Source organism: Capricornis sumatraensis, chromosome 22 (assembly GCF_032405125.1).
Source record: "Capricornis sumatraensis isolate serow.1 chromosome 22, serow.2, whole genome shotgun sequence".
In the NCBI taxonomy this organism is placed as follows: domain Eukaryota; kingdom Metazoa; phylum Chordata; class Mammalia; order Artiodactyla; family Bovidae; genus Capricornis; species Capricornis sumatraensis.
The window spans coordinates 28,692,543-28,713,864 of NC_091090.1; the positions used below are offsets into that span (position 1 = coordinate 28,692,543).

The 21,322-nt window shown below is 36.6% G+C and overlaps 1 protein-coding gene across 1 annotated transcript in view; it reads right to left on the reverse strand.

Annotated features, from left to right (window-relative positions):
- The window catches only part of PKHD1 (PKHD1 ciliary IPT domain containing fibrocystin/polyductin), a 445,700-nt gene that overhangs the window by 129,580 nt on the left and 294,798 nt on the right, over positions 1-21,322 (reverse strand). Inside the window, exons 53-54 of the mRNA XM_068960604.1 lie at positions 20,314-20,427; positions 17,826-17,913 (exon numbers count right to left, since the gene is read on the reverse strand). Coding sequence (XP_068816705.1) covers positions 17,826-17,913; positions 20,314-20,427 — 202 coding nt within the window. The remainder of the gene's footprint in view (positions 1-17,825; positions 17,914-20,313; positions 20,428-21,322) is intronic.

Genomic DNA, 21,322 nt, shown 5'->3' on the forward strand with positions numbered 1-21,322 from the left:
ACTAGCAGACACTAGTCTACTATGTGAGTGGAGAATTCACAGATGATTCATACATAACATTCAGTTCAGTTCAGTTCAGTCACTCAGTCGTGTCCGACTCTCTGCAACCAGCCCTGAATTGCAGCACACCAGGTCTCCTTGTCCATCACCAACTCCTGGAGTTTACTCAAACTCACGTCCATCGAGTTGGTGATGGCATCCAGCCATCTCATCCTCTGTCATCCCCTTCTCCTCCTGCCCCCAATCCCACCCAGCATCAGAGTCTTTTCCAATGAGTCAACTCTTCGCATGAGGTGGCCAAAGTACTGGAGCTTCAGCTTTAGCATCATTCCTCCCAAAGAAATCCTAGGACTGATCTCTATAGGATGGACTGGTTGGATCTCCTTGCAGGCCAAGGGACTCTCAAGAGTCTTCTCCAGCACCACAGTGCAAAAGTATCAATTCTTTGGCACTCAGCTTTCTTCACAGTCCAACTCTCACATCCATACATCACCACTGGAAAAACCATAGCCTTGACTAGATGGACTTTTGTTGGCAAAGTAATGTCTCTGCTTTTGAATATGCTATTTAGGTTGGTCATAACTTTCCTTCCATGGAGTAAGCGTCTTTTAATTTCATGGCTGCAATCACCATCTGCAGTGATTTTGGAACCCCCCAAAATAAAGTCTGACACTGTTTCTCCATCTATTTGCCATGAAGTGATGGGATCAGATGCCATGATCTTTGTTTTTGAATGTTGAGCTTTAAGCCAACTTTTTCACTCTCCTCTTTCACTTTCATTAACAGGCTTTTGAGTTCCTCTTCACTTTCTGCCATAAGGGTGGTGTCATCTGCATATCTGAGGTGATTGATATTTCTCCAGGCAATCCTGATTCCAGCTTGTGCTTCTTCCAGCCCAGCATTTATCATGATGTACTCAGCATAGAATTTAAATAAGCAGGGTGACAATATACAGCCTTGACATACTCCTTTTCCTATTTGGAACCAGTCTGTTGTTCCATGTCCAGTTCTAACTGTTGCTTCCTGACCTGCATATAGGTTTCTCAAGAGGCAGGTCAGGTGGTCTGGTATTCCCATCTCTTTCCAAAAAAAAAATAAGTTATAGGGGGTCATTTGTGGGCCAATGGTGTAAATTTTTTATTAACCAAAGATTGTAATTAATTTAAATCTATGTGATGTGCCTGAGGTTAAAGAGAAGAAGAGACTGAAAAAGACAGAGAAAAGACTTCTGTCAGTTTTACAATTTTAATTAAAGAATTTAGACATGCTTTGCTGATTTGCTGTGACATCCTAGAAAACTAACAGTTACAAAATAATAAAGCAACCCTTAGCTTTAAAGGCAAGGAAACCAATATTCAGAAAGAATAAATAACAAAACTCAAGATTAGATAACTAAATGAAGTCAGAGGTTGAGCTAAGCCTAAAGTCTCCTGATCAAATTCAAATTCTTTCCTTTAAATGACATCATCCTATCTGTTTGATTCTTAGCTCTTCACATATAATAAAAAGCAAAACCCCTACATTTCATAATGACTATATTATGATAACCCACAAATTTGTGAGATCTGTAACTCAAACAGTAGATTATTGTATGTGTGTGTGTGTGCTCAGTCATGTCCAGCTCTCTGCAAGCCCATGGACTGTAGCTGGTCAGGCTCCTCTGTCCACAGAATTATCAAGGCAAGAACACTAGAATGGGTTGCCATTTCCTTCTCCAGGGGATCTTTCCAACGCAGGGATCGAACTCCAGTTTTTTAGTGAATTCTTTACTGAGCCACCTGAGAAGCCCACAGTCCATTATTATATAGTCATTAAAAAGTACATTGTAGTAGAACACTGAATTACAGTGTTCATTTTTTTCATTGACTAAAAGAAAAGGATATAAAATAAGATGCCCCATTTATTTTTAATAAAGTAATACATGCACAGAAAACAGAAAATAGGAAAGATGCACACTAAAAATGTCACCTCGCCAATGGAAGGTGAGTTTATTAGTCATTTTCACTTAAATCTAAATTTTCTAACTTACCAGGTAGTATATGGAAGAAAAATTTACTTCTTAAAAAGAAAATCAGGTGATGGATAGAAAGTCACACCAAAGCCAATTAGGAGTATAACTGAAATCAATCCTTTCCTTCATGGCCAGTATTATTGGGATAATCTTTTTATTTTTGTTTATATTGTTGAATAGAGATTTTCAGACATAGGTCATGACAGTGTTCAGGAAAGTTCCTTGTGAAAAATGAAAATTAAAACTCGTTCCCTAGGGAGCACAGGAGATTTACAGGGCTGTAAATTCTTCTGTGTGATACTTTAAGGATGGATACATGCCATTATACATTTGTTGAAGCCCACAGAGCAACACAAAGAATGAACTGTAATATAAACTAAGAAATAGTTAGAGCCTTATCCCTCAGCTCCCTTATATAAATCCTCTGCTCCAACCTGATGAACCTGCTGACTCTGCCAAGAAATAGATAATGTGCGTCTCACCTATCTATTAAAATATCATCTCCTGTATTCTGCTCTTCCGTCTTAAAAATGTACTGAAGCTCCTTTGCCTTCAAGAAGTCATCCCATAGGAAGCTCTCCACTGAACACCCAGTCCCATTTCTGTTCATCATTTTGACCAAACAGATACCACTGCTTTGTAAATGATTTTGTACTCTCTTCTGCGGCTACCCAACTTTGACATTGTTGTGTGTGTACTAAGTCACTTCAGTCATGTCCGACTCTTTGCGACCCTATGGACTGTAGCCCACCAGGCTCCTCTGTCCATGGGAATTCTGCAGGTAAGAATACTAGAATGGGTTGCCATTTCCTCCTCCAGGAGATCTTCCCAACCCAGCGATGGAACCCGACATCACTTATGTCTCCTGCATTGGCAGGCAGGTTCTTCACCACTAGTGCCACTTGATAGTTAATATTTAATGAAAATAAGACTATCCAGCTATGCAAACCCCAGAGCTCCTCACAATTTTCTAGGCAAAGAGAAAAGGAATTACTGAAATTATTATTCCAAACTGTACAATAAAAGTATAAATGAACTTAACTTTTGTCATGCTGGTTTCCAAAACCTTACAGATCTATGAACAATTCTCTCTCCTGTATACTACTGAAATCTTGAGATTCTGTATCTCTTAAGAAAATATACAAATGGCAAGGGAGCATGGCTCCTTCTCTGTCTACACAGCAATAGTAGTAAATTCAGGGAAATTTTTGGTTCCAGTATTAATAGCCTAGAAAGTTCTGCTAGTCAAGTATCAATATTCCTTAAACTCTTTCAATTCAAAGATTCACTCTTCCTACTTGAAGGAAGACCCATCAACCATTTCAAGAAATCCTAGCTTAAGCCTTAAGGATTTGAATCCCAGCTCGATTTCATGTGTCTGATTAATACTAATAAGAATCTTATAGCTACAGGAGAGGGAGAGGAGAGATTTGCTCACTTTTCTGAGCAAAACACACCAAAAATAACAAATAAACCAAAAAATAAAAAGAGTTGTTTGCAACATAATTGGCTCTAAATGGAAACCATATGAGAAGAGAGAGGAAACTGAATAATCACTGCAAAAGTCTCCTGAAAGATAACTTTTGAAAAGTATAAACAAAATATCAGCAGCTTCCTTTGTTTTTGCATTAAGTTTTTCCTAGTTTAGAGAAAAATGCAATACTTTTGGTCAAAAGGACATAATTACAAAGAATGAAACAAATATACTTACAAATTTGATTTAAAACTTTTGCCACCATTCATATAGAAATACTATGACTTAAATGAATTTAATTAAACTTTAGGGAGATCTTAACGACAACAGATGCACTTGACCATAGGTTCAGAGTGTTGGATGTCAAAATGTTCTTCCCTGAGGAATTAGAGTGGCCATAGAATTCTGATCTTTAGTAATACTGAGGCTTTTTTTTTTTTTTTTAACTCCTGTTTAAACTTTCTTTTGTCAATTGCCATTGAAATTGGCCAAGGACGCTCAGACTCCAGTGAACTATGTGAGGTGTTTAAAGAAACTGAATCCTGTAATGGTATTGATGGTGACGGTAATAATATGAATGGTCCTTGGTGTCAACAGTTTGTCTGCCATTCTATGCCATGCTTAGTCATGTCCAACTTTTGAGGCCCTTTGGATTGTAGCCCATCAGGGTCCTCTGTCCATGGGATTTTTCTAGGCAAGAATACTGGACTCGGTTGCCATTCTCCTCCTCCAGTTGATCTTCCCAATCCAGGGATTGAGCCCATGTCTCCATCGGGAAAGCCCTCAACTGTTTGCCTACCTGATCTATTTTCTCCTTTTTTCTGGAAACACATCACATCTCTTCTGAGACCTGATCTCCTCATTCACCACACTAAGTGGTCTTAGTGAGACCTGCACACCTTTTGCCAAAGGGTGGGCAAGGGATCCAACCTGCTTCATTAGTTAAAATCCTTTCCCTTTTCCAGCTTTATGAGGTATAATCGAAAAATAAAGTTGTAGGGCTTCCCTTGTGGCTCAGCTGGTAAAGAATTCTCCTGCAATGAGGGAGACTTGGGTTTGATCCCTGGGTTGGGAAGATCCCCTGGAGAAGGAAATGGCTACCCACTCAAATACTGTGGCCTGGAGAATTCCATGGACTGTATAGTCCATGGTGTTACAAAGAGTCAGATACGACTGAGCAACTTTCACTCACTCACTCAAGATATTTCAAGCATATAATATGCTGATTTGATATGATATACATACACATTCTGAAAAGATTCCCCCGCTGAGCTAATTAATACGTCAGTCACCTCACACATTCACCCTTTTTTTGCTATTGTTTGGTGAGAACACTAGAGTTCTACTCTCTTAGCAAGTTATACATTACAGTGCTAACAACTGTAGTCTCCTGGACTTCTGAATTACAACTAAGGAGAAAGAGAAATTTCCTCTCTAATGGTAAAGCTGGGAAAAGCCAACGGCTTCAGGCTTCAGTTGCACCTTACAGAATGTGGAAATCTCTTCAGTAGGAACAAGTGAGGCTAAAATAGAGAAAGAGGAGAGGTGGAGGGAGGGCCCAATGCAATTTCCCAAATGGATTAAGAAGGGTTGCTTTTACTTTTACTTTCCATTGAAAGAATCCTGGTTACTGTAATAACTACCATGATGTGAGGCTGACGTGGCGCCAGAAACCAGCCTAAGTGCTTTATACACATTGATTCACTTAATCCTTATAACTACTCTATTAACCAAGTATTATTTTTTTCCTATTATAGAAAAAGAAACTGAGACTCGGAGAAAGTACTTTACCTGAAATACACTTTTAGTTAATTGCATAATTAAAAGTATTTTAATCTGCTGTCCTCAATGTTCCTGCTCATTTTCATTGTAGGAATCTATGTCCCTCCTCCCTTCCTAATTCATATGTCTTTTCCAAGCATGGAGACAATAGCCAGTTTAAGATTAGGACCCACTAGCTCATTGGACCAAAAGGAACCATCTTCTTTTGGATACTACAATGTGATCCTGAACTCCTGCTAATAAATGAAGAAGGTCACCATCTTTGTGTTCTAATATTTGAACTAAGTTGTTACAGTATATTCATGAGGTTTGATTAATGAGCACCAAAATAATTATAGTAATTTTTGAATTTAAATTCAATATTCTAATTTATTAGACAAGATGCCATTGAGTCAACAGGCTCTATAAGTACTGATTTCCAGAAAAGATACATCAGTCCAGTGTAGCACACACTTATTAAGAACTCTTCTTTAATTTATGTTGTGTGCTGGATGCTAAATAATACACCAAATAAATAAGTTAAAAAACCAGTATTTTCCTCTCCTGTAGAACACTACTTGGAGGAACAGGACATACATATCTGAAGCAGCTTAGTATCAATTAATAAGAAGTATATTTTTATTAAAATTATAAACCATAGAATCACATGGTATATTGATTCAAATGGTAGAAAATCAGTGTGTGCTGGAGGGGAGACTGAATGTCCTGTGGGAGGTGTGATAGAATCTTTAAAGATCAGTAGGAAGTGTAAAGGTAAAGAAGAGATGCAAGGGTACTTCTGACCCTCTAATTGCATTTATCAAATATTTAGAAAGCCAGTAGAGAAGCTGTTTTGGAAAGCGACATGGAAGTGCCAAAGTGAGTGTGTAGCAGAAGGAGACATAACAAGTATTCCAAACAAAGTGTATCCACAGAGCAGCCACTGTGGAAAATAATGTAGAATTTTGCTTAAAAACTAAAAATAGAGTTTCCCTATGATCCAGCAATCCCACCCCCCACCATAGATCCGGAAAAGACAAAAGCTCTAACTTGGAAAGATACATGTACCCCAATGTTCATAGCAGTACTATTTATAATAGTGAAGACACAGAAACAACCCAAGTGCCAAACAACAGATAAAAAGATAAAGAAGACATGGTATATATACACAATGGAAAATTAATCAGCTATTTAAAAAAAGAATGAAATAGTGCCATTTGCAGCAACATGGATGGACCCAGAAATTGTCATACTAAATGAAATAAGTCAGACAGGGAAAGACAATATTATATGGTATCACTTGTATGTGTAACACAAAATAATGCAAATAAACTGATTTATGAAAGAGAAACAGACAGACATAAAAAATAAAGTTATGGGTACCAAAGGGGATGGAGGTATGGGATAAATTGGCAATATGGGATTAACAGATGCACACTACCATATATAAAATAGACAACAAGGGTTTACTATATAGGACAGGGAACTACATTCAATATCTTATAATAAACTATAAAGAAAAGGAACATTAGAAAGACGTATTAAATTGGCTTTTAATAGAAGGAAGATTGTAGATCAATGTTTAAAGAAACAGGTTGATTGAGGTCTGTAGTTCAGTTAATACTGTACTAATATCAACTTGCTGAATTTTATAGTCTGTGGTTATGTAAGATATCATTAAGGAAAGCTGAATCAAGGATACATGGGAATTCTACTATTTTTGCAACTTCCTGTGAGTCGTAAATTATTTCACATATTTTTAAAAGGTTAAAAAAAGAAATCCATAAAATGAATGCACTATGATAACCATATATCACTATATATAAACGTATTAAAGTACTGCTCCTCAGGACTGATACTAAATAATTTTGTTTTTAATATGATTGTGTTTTTAATATTTGTAGTATGTAGAACACAAAAAATGGAATCAGACAAGCTATGGTAAAAATCTAACCTCAGAAACTATAGCTTTCTGACCTTGGAAATTTTACTTCTCTTCTCCAGCCTCAGTTTTTATATCTATAAAGTGCAGATAGTAACATGTAACTTGTAGCACTGAGAGATTTAAGTTAGATAGTGTATGTACAATGCTTGGTAGATGTCTGACACAGAATGAGCTTAGATGATAAGAACTCAGTAAGTGGCAGCTAGTTAATTACTATCGATAGTTTTAATTAATAAAATTGAGTTTCTTTCACAAAGCCTATAACTTGATTCTGAATGAGGTTTTTAACACATTCTTATAAGAAAAATCCATTCATATGGCTCCTGCCAAATTCCAACTTGCTAACCTGATAACAATTAAAGATCCTTATTGATTCCTGTTAGAAATACCTCCCTGACAAATTCTTCTGGGCATCAGAAAAGCACTTTAAACTCAACCTGACCAAATCTGAACTCATCTTTTCCAACAAATTTAGTCCTCCACTAGTGAATGGTGCTGCCACCCATTTACACAAACCAGACCCAAGTAAGCACCTCACGCCCAATTCATCCTCAGATGGAGAGGATCCTATGGTCCTTGCCCACTCCCTCCCACCATATCCTCTGCATGCCTTTTGTCTAGGAAAACTCTAGTCAAAGAATAAGATTAATCAGAGAAGTAAAAAACGCAGAAACAAAGGAAAACCATAAGGAGACTAAATAATAATAATATAACCATCAATCATATTCAAGGACCTTTCGTTCTTTCTCAAGGGCTTATAGATAATATTCTAAGCCGTATCCTATGCACTGTCTTATAGATACTAAAACACTAGATGGAAGAAGTTAACTACATAATGACCAGACTACCCAGGACATGAGCTGCCACAATTCCGAGAACTGGCCTCAAAGAAATGGGAACAAATGGAACTGAGTTTAACTGTAATGAAAAAAACCAACAGGAGATGGAACAACGGACTGGTTCCAAACTAGGAAAGGAATACATCAAGGCTATATTTTGTCACCCTGCTTATTTAACTTATATGCAGAGTACATCATTGGAGAAGGAATGGCAACCCACTCCAGTGTTCTTGCCTAGAGAATCCCAGGGACAGGGGAGCCTGGTGGGCTGCCGTCTATGGGGTTGCACAGAGTCGGACACGACTGAAGCGACTTAGCAGCAGTAGCAGTAGCGGCAGCAGCAGAGTACATCATGAGAAATGCCAGGCTGGATGGAGCACAAGCTGGAATCAAGATTTGACAGGAGAAATATCAATAACCTCAGACCAGCAGATGACACCACCCTTATGGCAGAAAGCGAAGAAGAACTAAAGAGCCTCTTGATGACAGTGAAAGAGGACAGTGAAAAAGTTGGCTTAAAACTCAACATTCAGAAAACTAAGATCATGGCATCTGGTCCCATCACTTCATGGCAAACAGATGGGGAAACAATGGAAACTGTGACAGACTTTATTTTCTCGAGTCCCAAATCACTGCAGATGGTGATGGAAGCCATGAAATTAAAAGACGTTTGTTCCTTGAAAGAAAAGCTATGACAAACCTAGACAGCATATTAAAAAGCAGACACATTACTTTGCCAACAAAGTTCTATATAGTCAAAGCTATGGTTTTTCCACTAGTCATGTATGGATGTGAGAAATGGACTATAAAGAAAGCTAAGCACCAAAGAATTGGTGCTTTTGAACTGTGGAATTGGAGAAGACTCTTGAGAGTCCCTTGGACTTCAAGGATATCAAACTAGTCAATCTTACAGGAAATCAACCCTGAATATTCATTGAAAGGACTGATGCTGGAGCAGAAACTCCAATACTTTTCGCCACCTGATGCGAAGAACTGACTCATTGGAAAAGACCCTGATGCTGGGAAATATTGAAGGCAGAAGAAGGGGATGACAGAGGATGAGATGGTTGGATGGCACCACTGACTCAATGGACATGAGTTTGAGCAAACTCTGGGAGTTGGTGATAGACAGGGAGGCCTGCTGTGCTGCAGCCCATGTGGTCGCAAAGAGTTGTACATGACTGAGCAAATGAACTGAACTGAACTTAAAACAACCAAGATGATGCTGGTCAGACCACTGATGACCAATTTGAAAATGACCATTAGAGATGACTATGCTGTTTCTGCATACAGCATTCCGCCACCCCCCCCCCCCCACACACACACACACACTGTATATAAAAGCTTTCACCCCCTACTTGTAAGGGAGGAAGAGTCGACTTTTAGACAGATGTCCACCACCCTCCCCACACCCTGTTGCCAGCATCTGAAGTAAAGGAGACTTTGCTTTCCATCAGCCTGGCCTGTTTATTGACTTTTGAGCAGCGAGCAGCTGGACCCCACACTCTTTTGGTAACAATCCTAGAGACTTTGTCTCCTGTCTATACATCTACACACTTCTCTCCATTGCTACTCCACCTCCTGACTACAAGTTACACTGTCCCTCACTTGCACCTCCTAAGTAGCATCCCTAGGTCTGTTTTGGGCCCCTCCTGTTGTCTGTGTTGTACCTAGAATGATTTTTTTAGACATAAAAATGTGAGTATTGGTGCTACCTCCCACCCATACAATCGCCTTCAAAGCCTAAAATAGTTGCACAATGCTATCAGGAGGCTAAACGCTGAAATTCTTGATCACAATATAGCCCTGACTCATAACTAACCCTTGAAGCCCAATCATCATGGCTTGGTCTGTTCTCTCCTCATCAGCCATCCTGCATTCAGGTCCCTCATGTTCTCCATTCTTCCCAGCAGAGACTCACCTCTTGGGTCTCTCTGCCTCAGTCACCTGCAGTAACTCCTCCTCTATCAACTTCTAAAAAATTAGACTGGCCTCAATCTCATGTCCAGGCTCCAATTTTCTCCTCTCCCGGTTGATACACTTCTCGATCAGTGACACCATCTACTTCATCAATGGGATGACTCACAGTCACGGTCTCACTGAGCCCTGTGTTCTGAATTAAACTGCCTTCTTCATATCTCTACTTGGTGTCTCCAACTTAGCACATCCCTGCTATCATCCATCCTGACAAGTCTGTTCCTCTCCCAGTCTCCCCATCTCAGTGCATTCTCCCACCACCCACCAGGGTGATCAATCAAAAAACCTGAAGGACTCCCCCTACCTCAATATTCAATACATCGGCAATCAGAGACTATCATTTCTTCTCTCCATCTCCACTGCCTCCTCCCCAGTCCCGGCCACCATATTTTTGACCTTAGCTGACCTCCAGATAGCCCCCAGCTTCTGTTCTTGTCTTCATGATACATCAACTTCACAGCAGCCAGTTGTTGCTGTTTAGTAGTTAAGTAGCGTTAAGTAGTCGCCTGACTCTTTTGCGACCCTATGGACTGTAGCCCACCAGGCTCCTCTGTCCATGCGATTATCCTGGCAAGAATATTGGAGTGGGTTGCCATTTCCTTCTCCAGGGGCTCTTCCTGACCCAGGGATAGAACCCCGTGTTTCCTGCATTGCAGGCACATTCTTTACCACTGAGCCACCAGGAAAGTCCAAGTAGTTTTCAAAACCTAAATCAGATTCCATCAATTCCTCTGTATAAAACTCTCTGTAACTTTCCCTTTGATCCCTCACATGTAAACAAGGTACCATGTGACTTAGCTTCTGTCATTTCCCTTCTCTACAAAGATCCTCCCTGTCCACTCACTGTAAAAGGATACACCTCATATCCCCCAGCTATCTTGGATCATACCACCCAGTTTATTTCCTTACTAGCACATTTTATAATCTACAACTATGTAACTATGTCCTTTATATTTTTCGATTTGCTTGTTTATTGTCTATCTCCCTTCACTAAGATGTAGACTCCCAGATGACACCCATTTCTTCAAATTTGCCCCTAAATGTGCAGTGGTTATAGCCACACCTGGCACACAGTAAATACTCATCAGCTATTTATTGAATGACTAATATCAATAACCTCAGATATGCAGATGACACCACCCTTATGGCAGAAAGTGAAGAGGAACTCAAAAGCCTCTTCATGAAAATGAAAGAGGAGAGTGAAAAAGTTGACTTAAAGCTCAACATTCAGAAAACGAAGATCATGGCATCTGGTCCCATCACTTCATGGCAGATAGATGGGGAAATAGTGGAAACAGTGTCAGACTTTATTTTTCGGGGCTCCAAAATCACTTTAGATGGTGATCGCAGCCATGAAACTAAAAGACACTTACTCCTTGGAAGGAAAGTTATGACCAACCTAAATAGCATGTTCAAAAGCAGAGACATTACTTTGCCAACAAAGGTCTGTCTAGTCAAGACTATGGTTTTTCCAGTAGTCATGTATGGATGTGAAAGTTGGACTGTGAAGAAAGCTGAAGGCTGAAGAATTGATGCTTTTGAACTGTGGTGTTGAGAAGACTCTTGAGAGTGCCTTGGACTGCAAGAAGATCCAACCAGTCCATTCTAAAGGTGATCAGTCCTGGGTGTTCTTTGGAAGGAATGATGCTAAAGCTGAAACTCCAGTATTTTGGACACCTCATGCGAAGAGTTGACTCATTGGAAAAGACTCTGATGCTGGGAGGGATTGGGGGGCAGGAGGAAAAGGGGATGACAGAGGATGAGATGGCTGGATGGCATCACCGACTTGATGGACATGAGTCTGAGTGAACTCCGGGAGATGGTGAGGGACAGGGAGGCCTGGAGTGCTGCGATTTATGGGGTCGCAAAGAGTCCGACACGACTGAACTGAACTGAACTGAAGCGCTGTTTGCTCTGGCTACAGTACTCTTCACACACACCCTGCCCCCACTTTGCTTAGTGAATCCCCACTCATCTTTTAGTTCCCACCTTTGAAAGCACTCTTCAGGGAAGCCTTCTCTGACCTCAATCATTGCCTCAAGTTCTCATGTTTTTAGAATTCTATACCACCTTCCTTCAAAGCCTCTATCATAGATGTAATTTTACATTACTTTTTATTTGATTAATGTCTGAAGGCAGAGATCATGTCAATTTTCACTGGTAATCGTATATTCAGGCCACCGTTCAATGTCTGACATATGGTAAGAATTCACAAAAATTGTGTTGAAATATATAACAATGTTAGCATAACTACAAAAATAACAACTTTCTATTAAGATATTCTGTACTTAGAGAAAAACACACCAAAGCAGCAGCTATCTAAGCAGCAGCTATCTATCAACTCATCAACAGTTTCCTTGCTGTGCTATATGTCTTTCAGACATTTCTTTATTTACATATATGTATACATAAATATTATTTTTAGTTACAAAAGTAGGCTAATATGTAATTTTTCTCCCCCATCCCCACTGCCTATATCTTTTCCCCTTTGTCACCTGGAATTCATTCTTTTTCACTTTTGCCAATTTGAAATTTTAAAACGGTATTTAATTTTCATTTGCTTAATATGTATTTCAGTTCTAGTACAGAACATTTTTGCCTATGTTTGTTAGTCAGATGCATGTCTTCTTTTGTGATTTATGCAATTCATTCAACTGTTTAGCAATTAATCTTCTGGTATTCGTACTGTTTTCTTTTTATTCTTAACAGTGCTTTACATACAAAAATATTAACCCTCCATACGTACTATTGTATATTGTAAATATTTTCTCATTTGTCAATTGCCATTTTATTTTGTAACTGACATGCAAAAATACTGGTCTTTTTAATGTTCCCAAATCTATTATTTCTTGCTGTTATGTTTGTTATAATTCTTGTTATGATCCCACAAGTGTTTCCTAGTTCAAAATCATACAATATTTAAATGTTCTTCAGATAATTATGGTTTTGCTTTATAACATTTAGTCATTTTAAATTCATCTATAATTTATAGTACACTTGTTCATTGGAAGGAAAGTTATGACAAACCTAGACAGCGTATTAAAAAGCAGAGACATTAGTTTGCCAACAAAGTTCTGTACAGTCAAATCTATGGTTTTTCCAGTAATCATGTATGGTTGTGAGAGTTGGACTATAAAGAAAGCTGAGCACCAAAGAAATGATGCTTTTGAACTGTGTCCCTTGGATTGCAAGGAGATCAAACCAGTTAATCCTAAAGGAAATCTGTTCAGAATGATGCTGAAGCTGAAGCTTCACTACTTTGGCCACCTGATGCGAAGAATTGACTCATTGGAAAAGACCCTGATGGTGGGAAATATTGAAGGCAGGAGGAGAAGGGGATGACAGAGGATGAGATGGATGAATGGCACCACCGACTTGATGGACATGAGTCTGAGCAAGCTCTGGGACTTGATGATGGACAAGGAAGCCTGGCATGCTGCCGTCCATGGGGTCACAAAGAGTTGGACATGACTGAGCAACTGAACTGAACTGATAATTTATAGTAAAGGATAAAGTGGGAATCTAATTTTATATTTTTCCAAAGCATTGACCAATTATTCCAGCACAAATTTTCAACTAAATGGGAAGCCCTTAAAATTGAAATGCTAATTTATTCCAATTCTATTTGAATATTGCTATGTAGTCTATTGCTGTGTAGTCTCTCCAGTTCTGGTGCCAATAACAATAATTACTCACATTAAAGGTGTGTGTGTATATATATATATATATATATATATGATTCCCAACCCAGGGATCAAACCAAGGTCTCCCACATTGCAGGCAGATTCTTTACCAGCTGAGCCACTAGGGAAGCTCAAGAATACTAGAGTGGGTAGCCTAGTCCTTCTCAAGTGGGTCTTCCTGGAATCAAAGTAGGGTTTCCTGCACTGCAGGAGGATTTTTTACCAGATGAGCTACCAGGGATGCAATATACATATATACACACACATATATATGTATGTATTTAAATAATTGATAACGTTTGGCTATCTTCAAGTATTTATTGTACCAAAAGACATAGATTTAATGAGTCAGATTCAAAATGCATTTTTTGGTTTGTGATTAAATTTGCATTAAATTGACATGTTTAAAACATGGAGTTTTTCCATTTATGTTTTGCATCACCATTTATTCTGATCTCCTTTATGCCTTTGACTAGTGTTTTATACATCTGCTTTTATGGCTCCTGCAATTTCACTTGTTTATTTATAGATATTTTCAATTGAAATTTTAAATAACACTGTACACTGTAATTTAAAATTTTATTGCTCACATATTAAAAGGCTATTGATTTGTGCTTTTACTGAATGCTCCTGTTGTTTTTTCAGATGATTCTCTACTTTTCTAGAAAAAAAGTGTATATAATCTGCAAAAAAAAAAAAGATAATTTGAATTCCTCTTGGTAGTTACAGCTGATTTTTTTAGTTACAGTATTTACTTGACTCAATATATTGGCTAAAAATTTGTAAACTATTTTTAGTGAGAGCTGTAATATACTGTGATTTTTAATGTCAGTTTTTCAATAGAAAAGAAAGTTGCTTGTATAAGAGAGATTTTTTAATTATTTATTTTCTATTATTACTTAAAGCAGTGATTCTCAACTAATGACTAAACCACCCCATTAAGAAACATATCATTATAGTCTTAATTTATCATTTATTCCAAGAATGCAAGCTGAATTTTACTAAATGCATTTCTGTTTTGTACCAAACTGAACAAATTGTTAGTCTTTATATTTTTTTATTTAGGTAAGTTATATTAATTAATTCATTTCAAACCATCCTGCTTTGCTTGAATTAATCACTCATTTTTCAATAAATTACTGGATTTCATTTGTTGCTGTTTTATTTAGGATACAACTTGGATGTTGCCTCAGTTTTCTCTTTTTGAGTTATCTTTAGCAGCTTTTTTAAAAATTATTTTATACATGCTTGCTAAAACGAATTGGCAATCTTCACATATTTTTCTATGCTATGGAACAGATTATACAACACAATAAGTGTTTGTTGACTGCATGAATGGGTAGGAGAACATGCCATAAATTTATTTGAACAAAATGTATTCTTGGAAACAAATATTTGATAACTTTACGATTTTTGCTGTTATTGGTTCTCTCAAATTTTAGTCTTCTTTAGACAATTATGATCATTTATGTTTCAATATATAACTTATTTTTTCTTAATTTCAGAATGATACTCTATAGATATACATATTTTTAGATTACCATTTTAATCTCTTTGATATCTATTATATTTGAATCCCCATTTCTGAATTATATTTTGTTTTGTGTGCTTAGTTAGTAAAGATTATACCGGTTCTTCTAAAAAAATAATCAAGTCTACTAATTTCCTACTTTGTAAATTACCAATTTCTGTCTTTATCAGGTATGGATTGATTTCATACATGCGAAGAGTTGACTCATTGGAAAAGACTCTGATGCTGGGAGGGACTGGGGGCAGGAGGAGAAGGGGACGACCCAGGATGAGATGGCTGGATGGCATCATGGACTCGATGGACGTGAGTCTGAGTGAACTCCGGGAGATGGTGATGGACAGGTAGGCCTGGCGTGCTGCGATTCATGGGGCCGCAAAGTGTCGGACACGACTGAGCGACTGAACTGAACTGAACTGTGGTTATTTTGTGTCTGGTTTCTAATACTAACAACCTGGTTCATTTATTTTTATATTTTCTTATTCAACAATAAAGGCATTTAATGTGATGACATGTATGGCCATGTCTTATTCAATTATTCTCATTACTGTTATTTTCCAAGTGTTCTATTGATAAAAATTTGATCTCTTTGATACAAAAGTTATTTAGGAGAAGATATATCATTTTTTTTCTTCCATCTTGCAAAAGATTAAGGCAGTTGGCTAAAATTTTGTGTTAATCTCTGTTTATTTTACTGTAATTATGTTGTATATAATTTATTAAAATTTATTAAACTTTTTAATTATAATTATATTGGGGTAAACATATTTTATATAAACCAATTAAATTGTCTTTACTAGTCATATTTCTTCATATTTTCTTTATAATTTTAATCTAATTTAAAGGTTTAAACTGAAAGAGGTAAGCAAACTTCATTGCCTTCATTATTATTTTTGTTTCTGTTAATTTCCTTTCTTTTTTTAGAGATTTACTTTATATATTTCATATATAACATAAGATATTATGCTATCTGGTATAAAACTTTCCTTACTGTATCTATACTCATTCTATACTTTCATTACTATTTCTGTTTCTGGTAATTTCCTGTCTTTTTTTTAGAGATTTACTTTATTTCTATATTATCTAGTGTAAAACTTTCCTTACTATACCTATTTTTATTAACCTTTTGACAATTTCTGGATTTCATTTGCATTCTTAAATTTTAGATTCAGTTTAATCTATTTATTAGAACACAGTTTTTAATTTTTTTCAGTTCTTGCAAAGTGGAAGGTATCTTTTGCTCTCATATGTGAACAGCATTTTAGCAGGGTCTATGTTTATAAGCCAAATCTTTGCCTATAATCATTTTTCCCTACACATGTATAGATTCTTACACTACTATCTTCTGACATTTAACGGTATAGAGAATTCTGTTATCAAGCTTTATGTCTTCTTTTGTTTTTCTTTTACTTTTTTCACTGTTTTGTCTTGTGCTGTGAGGATTTGGAGCAGTGATGATTCTCAATGTTGTTCAAATGAAATGGAACTAATTCCAAGTCTTTTATGTGTATTTTAGTTAAGTTTTAATTATTCTTTGTGGTGACATTATTCTGGACTCTTATTAAAAAGAGCCATCACCAAAATGTGCTTATATTTTCTGTTCTCTATTTCTAACACCTTCTCTTTTATCATTTTCTCTCTTGATCTTATCTCTTCATTCATGTAGATTCCATCAGTTTCTTTTTTATGTTGCCTACTCATTTCATGGAAAAGGGCTTGGCAACCCACTCCAGTATCCTTGCCTGGAGAATCCCATGGACCGAGGAACCTGGCCGGCTACAAGTCCATAGAGTCGCAAAGACTCAGATACGACTGAAGCAACTTAGCATGCCACAAATGCACTCACTTTGAGGCAGCGGTGATTTCATTCTTTATTGCCATCAAGGTATTATTAAATTCCATCATTGAATTTAAATTCCATAACATTCTTTATATACTTCATCTCACTCATTTTATCTCATCACTTCAATTCAGATATTGTAGTCCCACCTCATATTTTATCTATTATCTCATAGAATTCATATTTTTTAAAGATTTACTGACAGCAGTAAACATGTATTATCTAAAATTTACTCCTTACTTAGAGAATGAACTTATGGTTGCCAGGGGCAAGGATGGGGGGAAGGGATAGTTATGGAGTTTGGGATGAATGTGTACCCACTGCTGTATTTAAAATGGATCAACAAGGACCTACTGTACAGCACACAGAACTCTGCAAGTGTTATGTGGCAGCCTGGACAGGAGCGGAGTTTGGGGGAGAATGGATATATGTATATATATGGCTGAGAACCTCACCCAAAACTATTGCAACATTGTTAATCAACTGTACCTCAATACAAAACAAAAAGTTTAAAAATAAACAATAAAAATAAATAAATAAAATTTACTCCTTAAATAAATTATATCCTCCCCAACCTTTTGCTTGTTTTGTTCTCCTATTACATTACAGAGTATATTTTAAATCCCTGTAGCCTTTAATATTTCCCACTTATCTCACCTTGAATTATGATTCTTAATCTAAAATTTAATTTCCTATTGTAACAAAACCTCCAGCCAAAGCAAGTTAAACCAAAAAATATATCCCCCTAAATTACTCTCATTCCTTACCTCTCATTGCCTGAAGCAATGTCAGCCCCAAGACGTGTCCAGGATTTCTTAGGATAAGCACTATGAAGCTGAACTTTCCCAAACACTCCTGAAAATAAAAGGAGCAACAGTTTGATAGGAAACTCCTTCCAAGAAAATTAAGACCACACAAGTAAAATTCATTGGAGCACTTATTGTATAAGATACATGATACAGAAACTATATGTTAAGATGTCAACCTTATTATAAAAAGAACATTTAAGTGCTTTATTTTCAGCAGGTCACCTATATCTCACATAACGATGAAACATTTTTCGCTTTAAAGCTATAGAGAAATGAATGCTACATCACATCTAGAAATCCAAGAGCTGGAAAACAGACCACTCTAACAGCTAACTAGTTAGATTTCCACCATTAAGTGTCTCCAAACCATTTGCAACTCTGTTGGAAGCTAACTGGTTTTGATATTTTATGTTATACAGTAGATTTTCCAAAGAAAAGGGTAATTTTGTTTCCTGAAGAAAGAGATTTGGTGCTATGAGCTTTATTTTCAGTGGCTGGACCTCAGTGGGTTTTGTTTTGTTTAGTTTTTTTTTTTTTTTTTGCATTACAGATATCAAAGGATAGATCTCTAACTCCTTTGTTTCAAAATATAATTTATTTCAGACTCATAAATTAAAGTCTTACCAGGGACATGCTTGATGAAGTCTAGTTTTATTCCTCCAGGTCTTTCCTCTTACACATTTTATTGCCATTTAAAATCATATGAGGCAAAATTCTCCATATTTTAGTCATCTAAATATGTTTTGAGCATGAAATCAAGCAGCACCAGAATTATGACTGTGCACCCTTAACATGTCTATTTATTTATTAGATAAATAACCATACATACAAATGAATATATTTATACATGTTTGAATAGAAGTTTCTAGTATTTTCTTCCTGCACCCAAATGGATTGATTGCCTTCATACCCTTGGATTAATGTACCCCTTTTACTGGAATTCAAAGATTTCACAATTTTTAGCAGCAAATTCATAAATAAAGGAAGTAAACACCAGTCAGGCATAAATAGTATGCCCTGGGCTTTCATCCAATGTGAACTAAAAAAAGCTCAATTAATTAGAACCTAATCAACTATTTGTGTCAGCACCCACAGTTTTACCCTATTCTTAGCAAAAAGTCAGAAGATAATAAAACTAAAATAAGGATTAGTGGAAATGAAAACAATATTCCCACTTTCAGGACATGTTGTGGAATCAGTCTTTCATAACAATAATATAATATCATCATTATCAAAAAATTAATATTTTCCACTATTAGCTATGAAAGCTAGATAGGAGAGGAACATGGAGTAATTTAGAAGAATTTCCAACAACAAAGACTTTAACATAAACCATTTTATTTCCTTTAATTTACCAGAAAGATTTCCTGACATTCCCAGTCACCAAAGGTTTACTGCAAAACAACGCAATTTCTTGTTTCAAGAAGATTATAATACTCGTAGAGATTATTTTAAATTTTACTTATGCAGTGACAAACATTTCATTCCTTTTTCAATTTAGCATCAGAGAAATTTTCAAAAAACACTTGTTTGGCAATACAGCTGACACTGGGAATCAAGCTGCACACCCTGATATACTCTTAACACAAGCCTAGTCCACGTCTTTGGTGGTACTCCATGGAACATAGAGGTTACCAGACAAAAAAAGTCTGTGTTCCTGTTATGATCCATCTAGCTTGTCAACTTGGAAAAAAGTAAAATATTCCTTAACCTCATGTTCATAAAAAGATAAAATAAATAGCACATATGAAAAATCATTTGGAAGCAATAAAGCACTATCAAAGTATTATATGGCAATGGCTATACTTTATGAAACTAAGTTATCAAACTTCATGCTATCCTAACATGATTGTTTCCATTTTACTGAGTGACTGAGATCTTATAAAACTGGAATTACCATACAGAGAAAATAAGAAAATACCAGAAATCAGTAAAAAGTCTCTTATACTTTTCCCTTAAAACTACTTTATTGTGTGGCCCTTACATCATACTTATACAAGCTCAGTCCCAGTTTCTTTGTTCTTCTGTAGATGAATTTTAAAATAGGACTTGGTACTGTGGCAGTTTCAAATGATGAAATTGTCAACAGTAAATATTTCTTAGTAATCTATGGATCTATCAGTTTTAAACTATTATGAATAACCACACAGTATTCAAAGTTGATAATACAGACTGTCCAGCCTTTGGTGTCTGACCAGTCTGGATAAAAATCTAAGGTTCCGACAGCATAACACTGTATGGGTTTCAGCATATTGTTTACCATTTCTGAGTCTTAGTTTTGATATCTCTAGAATGGATACTCCTTACATGAGAGCCATTAAATGAAATCATAAATATAAATTCTCTGGAAGCATGCCTGGAATTTGGCAGGTGTTCTATGAATGATACTTCCCCATCAGAAAATACATACGTTTCATTTTTAATAAGAGTGGCATTATACTCTTACCAACTGTTCCTGGATCAATATGAATTCCATCGAAACGGTCACAAAAGACTCCCTCTGAAGCTCTAAGGTGAATTAGAAGCTTTTTTTCTTTTTCTAAGGGATTTTCTGAAGTACCTGTTTAAAAAGAAAAATATATAATGCAAATTTATTTGAAGTTAAGGAGATAGAAGGAAGTTGTGATGTAATTTTGAGAATGCAAAATAGATGCTATAAAATAGAGTAGGTGGAAAACAGCCAATGATGAAATAAGAAAAGGTAGAGAAATAAGATGCAGTAAACATGTCTGAGGAGGACTGGATTACTGCTCAGCAGATATTCACTCTTTTTAAGGCAGAGTGTACTTTCCTGACCTATTAATAGTGAGCCTGGTCACATGATTTGTTTGGGCCAATGAAATTTGGGTAGAAGTGACAGTAATGCCAGTTCTGAGTTGATGCTTCAAAATGCTGGACAAGTTTCATCTGATCTTTTATATTAACATTTCCTGCCATGAAAGGAGAATTCCTTAAGTAGCCCCCAGGGTCTGGATGAAGAAACATATGCAGCAGACCCAAACAAAACCCCTTAGCTTGAACCAAGTCAAACTGAGTCTGGCATCAATATTTGTTGTTGAGAGCCACTGAAACTTGGGGATTCTTTGTTACCCAGCATTATTCCAGCAAAACCTGACTGATACACTGTCTATGGCTGGATCCCCACATTGCTCTACATGTATTTTAGCAATTAATCTTCACAACACACCTGATAAGTAAGATCTCATCTCAGGGTTAAATACTCATACAGAAAGAGAAACAGAGGCTAAGGAATTCATCCAAATTTATCCAACTAGTAAGTAATGGTCTGAATTTGAACAATGGTCTGTTTGTGCTGTGTTTTATGAAACAAATAATGGGTTATTATCTAAGCCTAAACTCTTTTAGCAGCATAAGGACACAATCTTCAGGCTGTGATGTTCAATGAGCAGTTGGGAATTACTTCTGACCTTAACCTGTTGATGTAAACTGCAGAG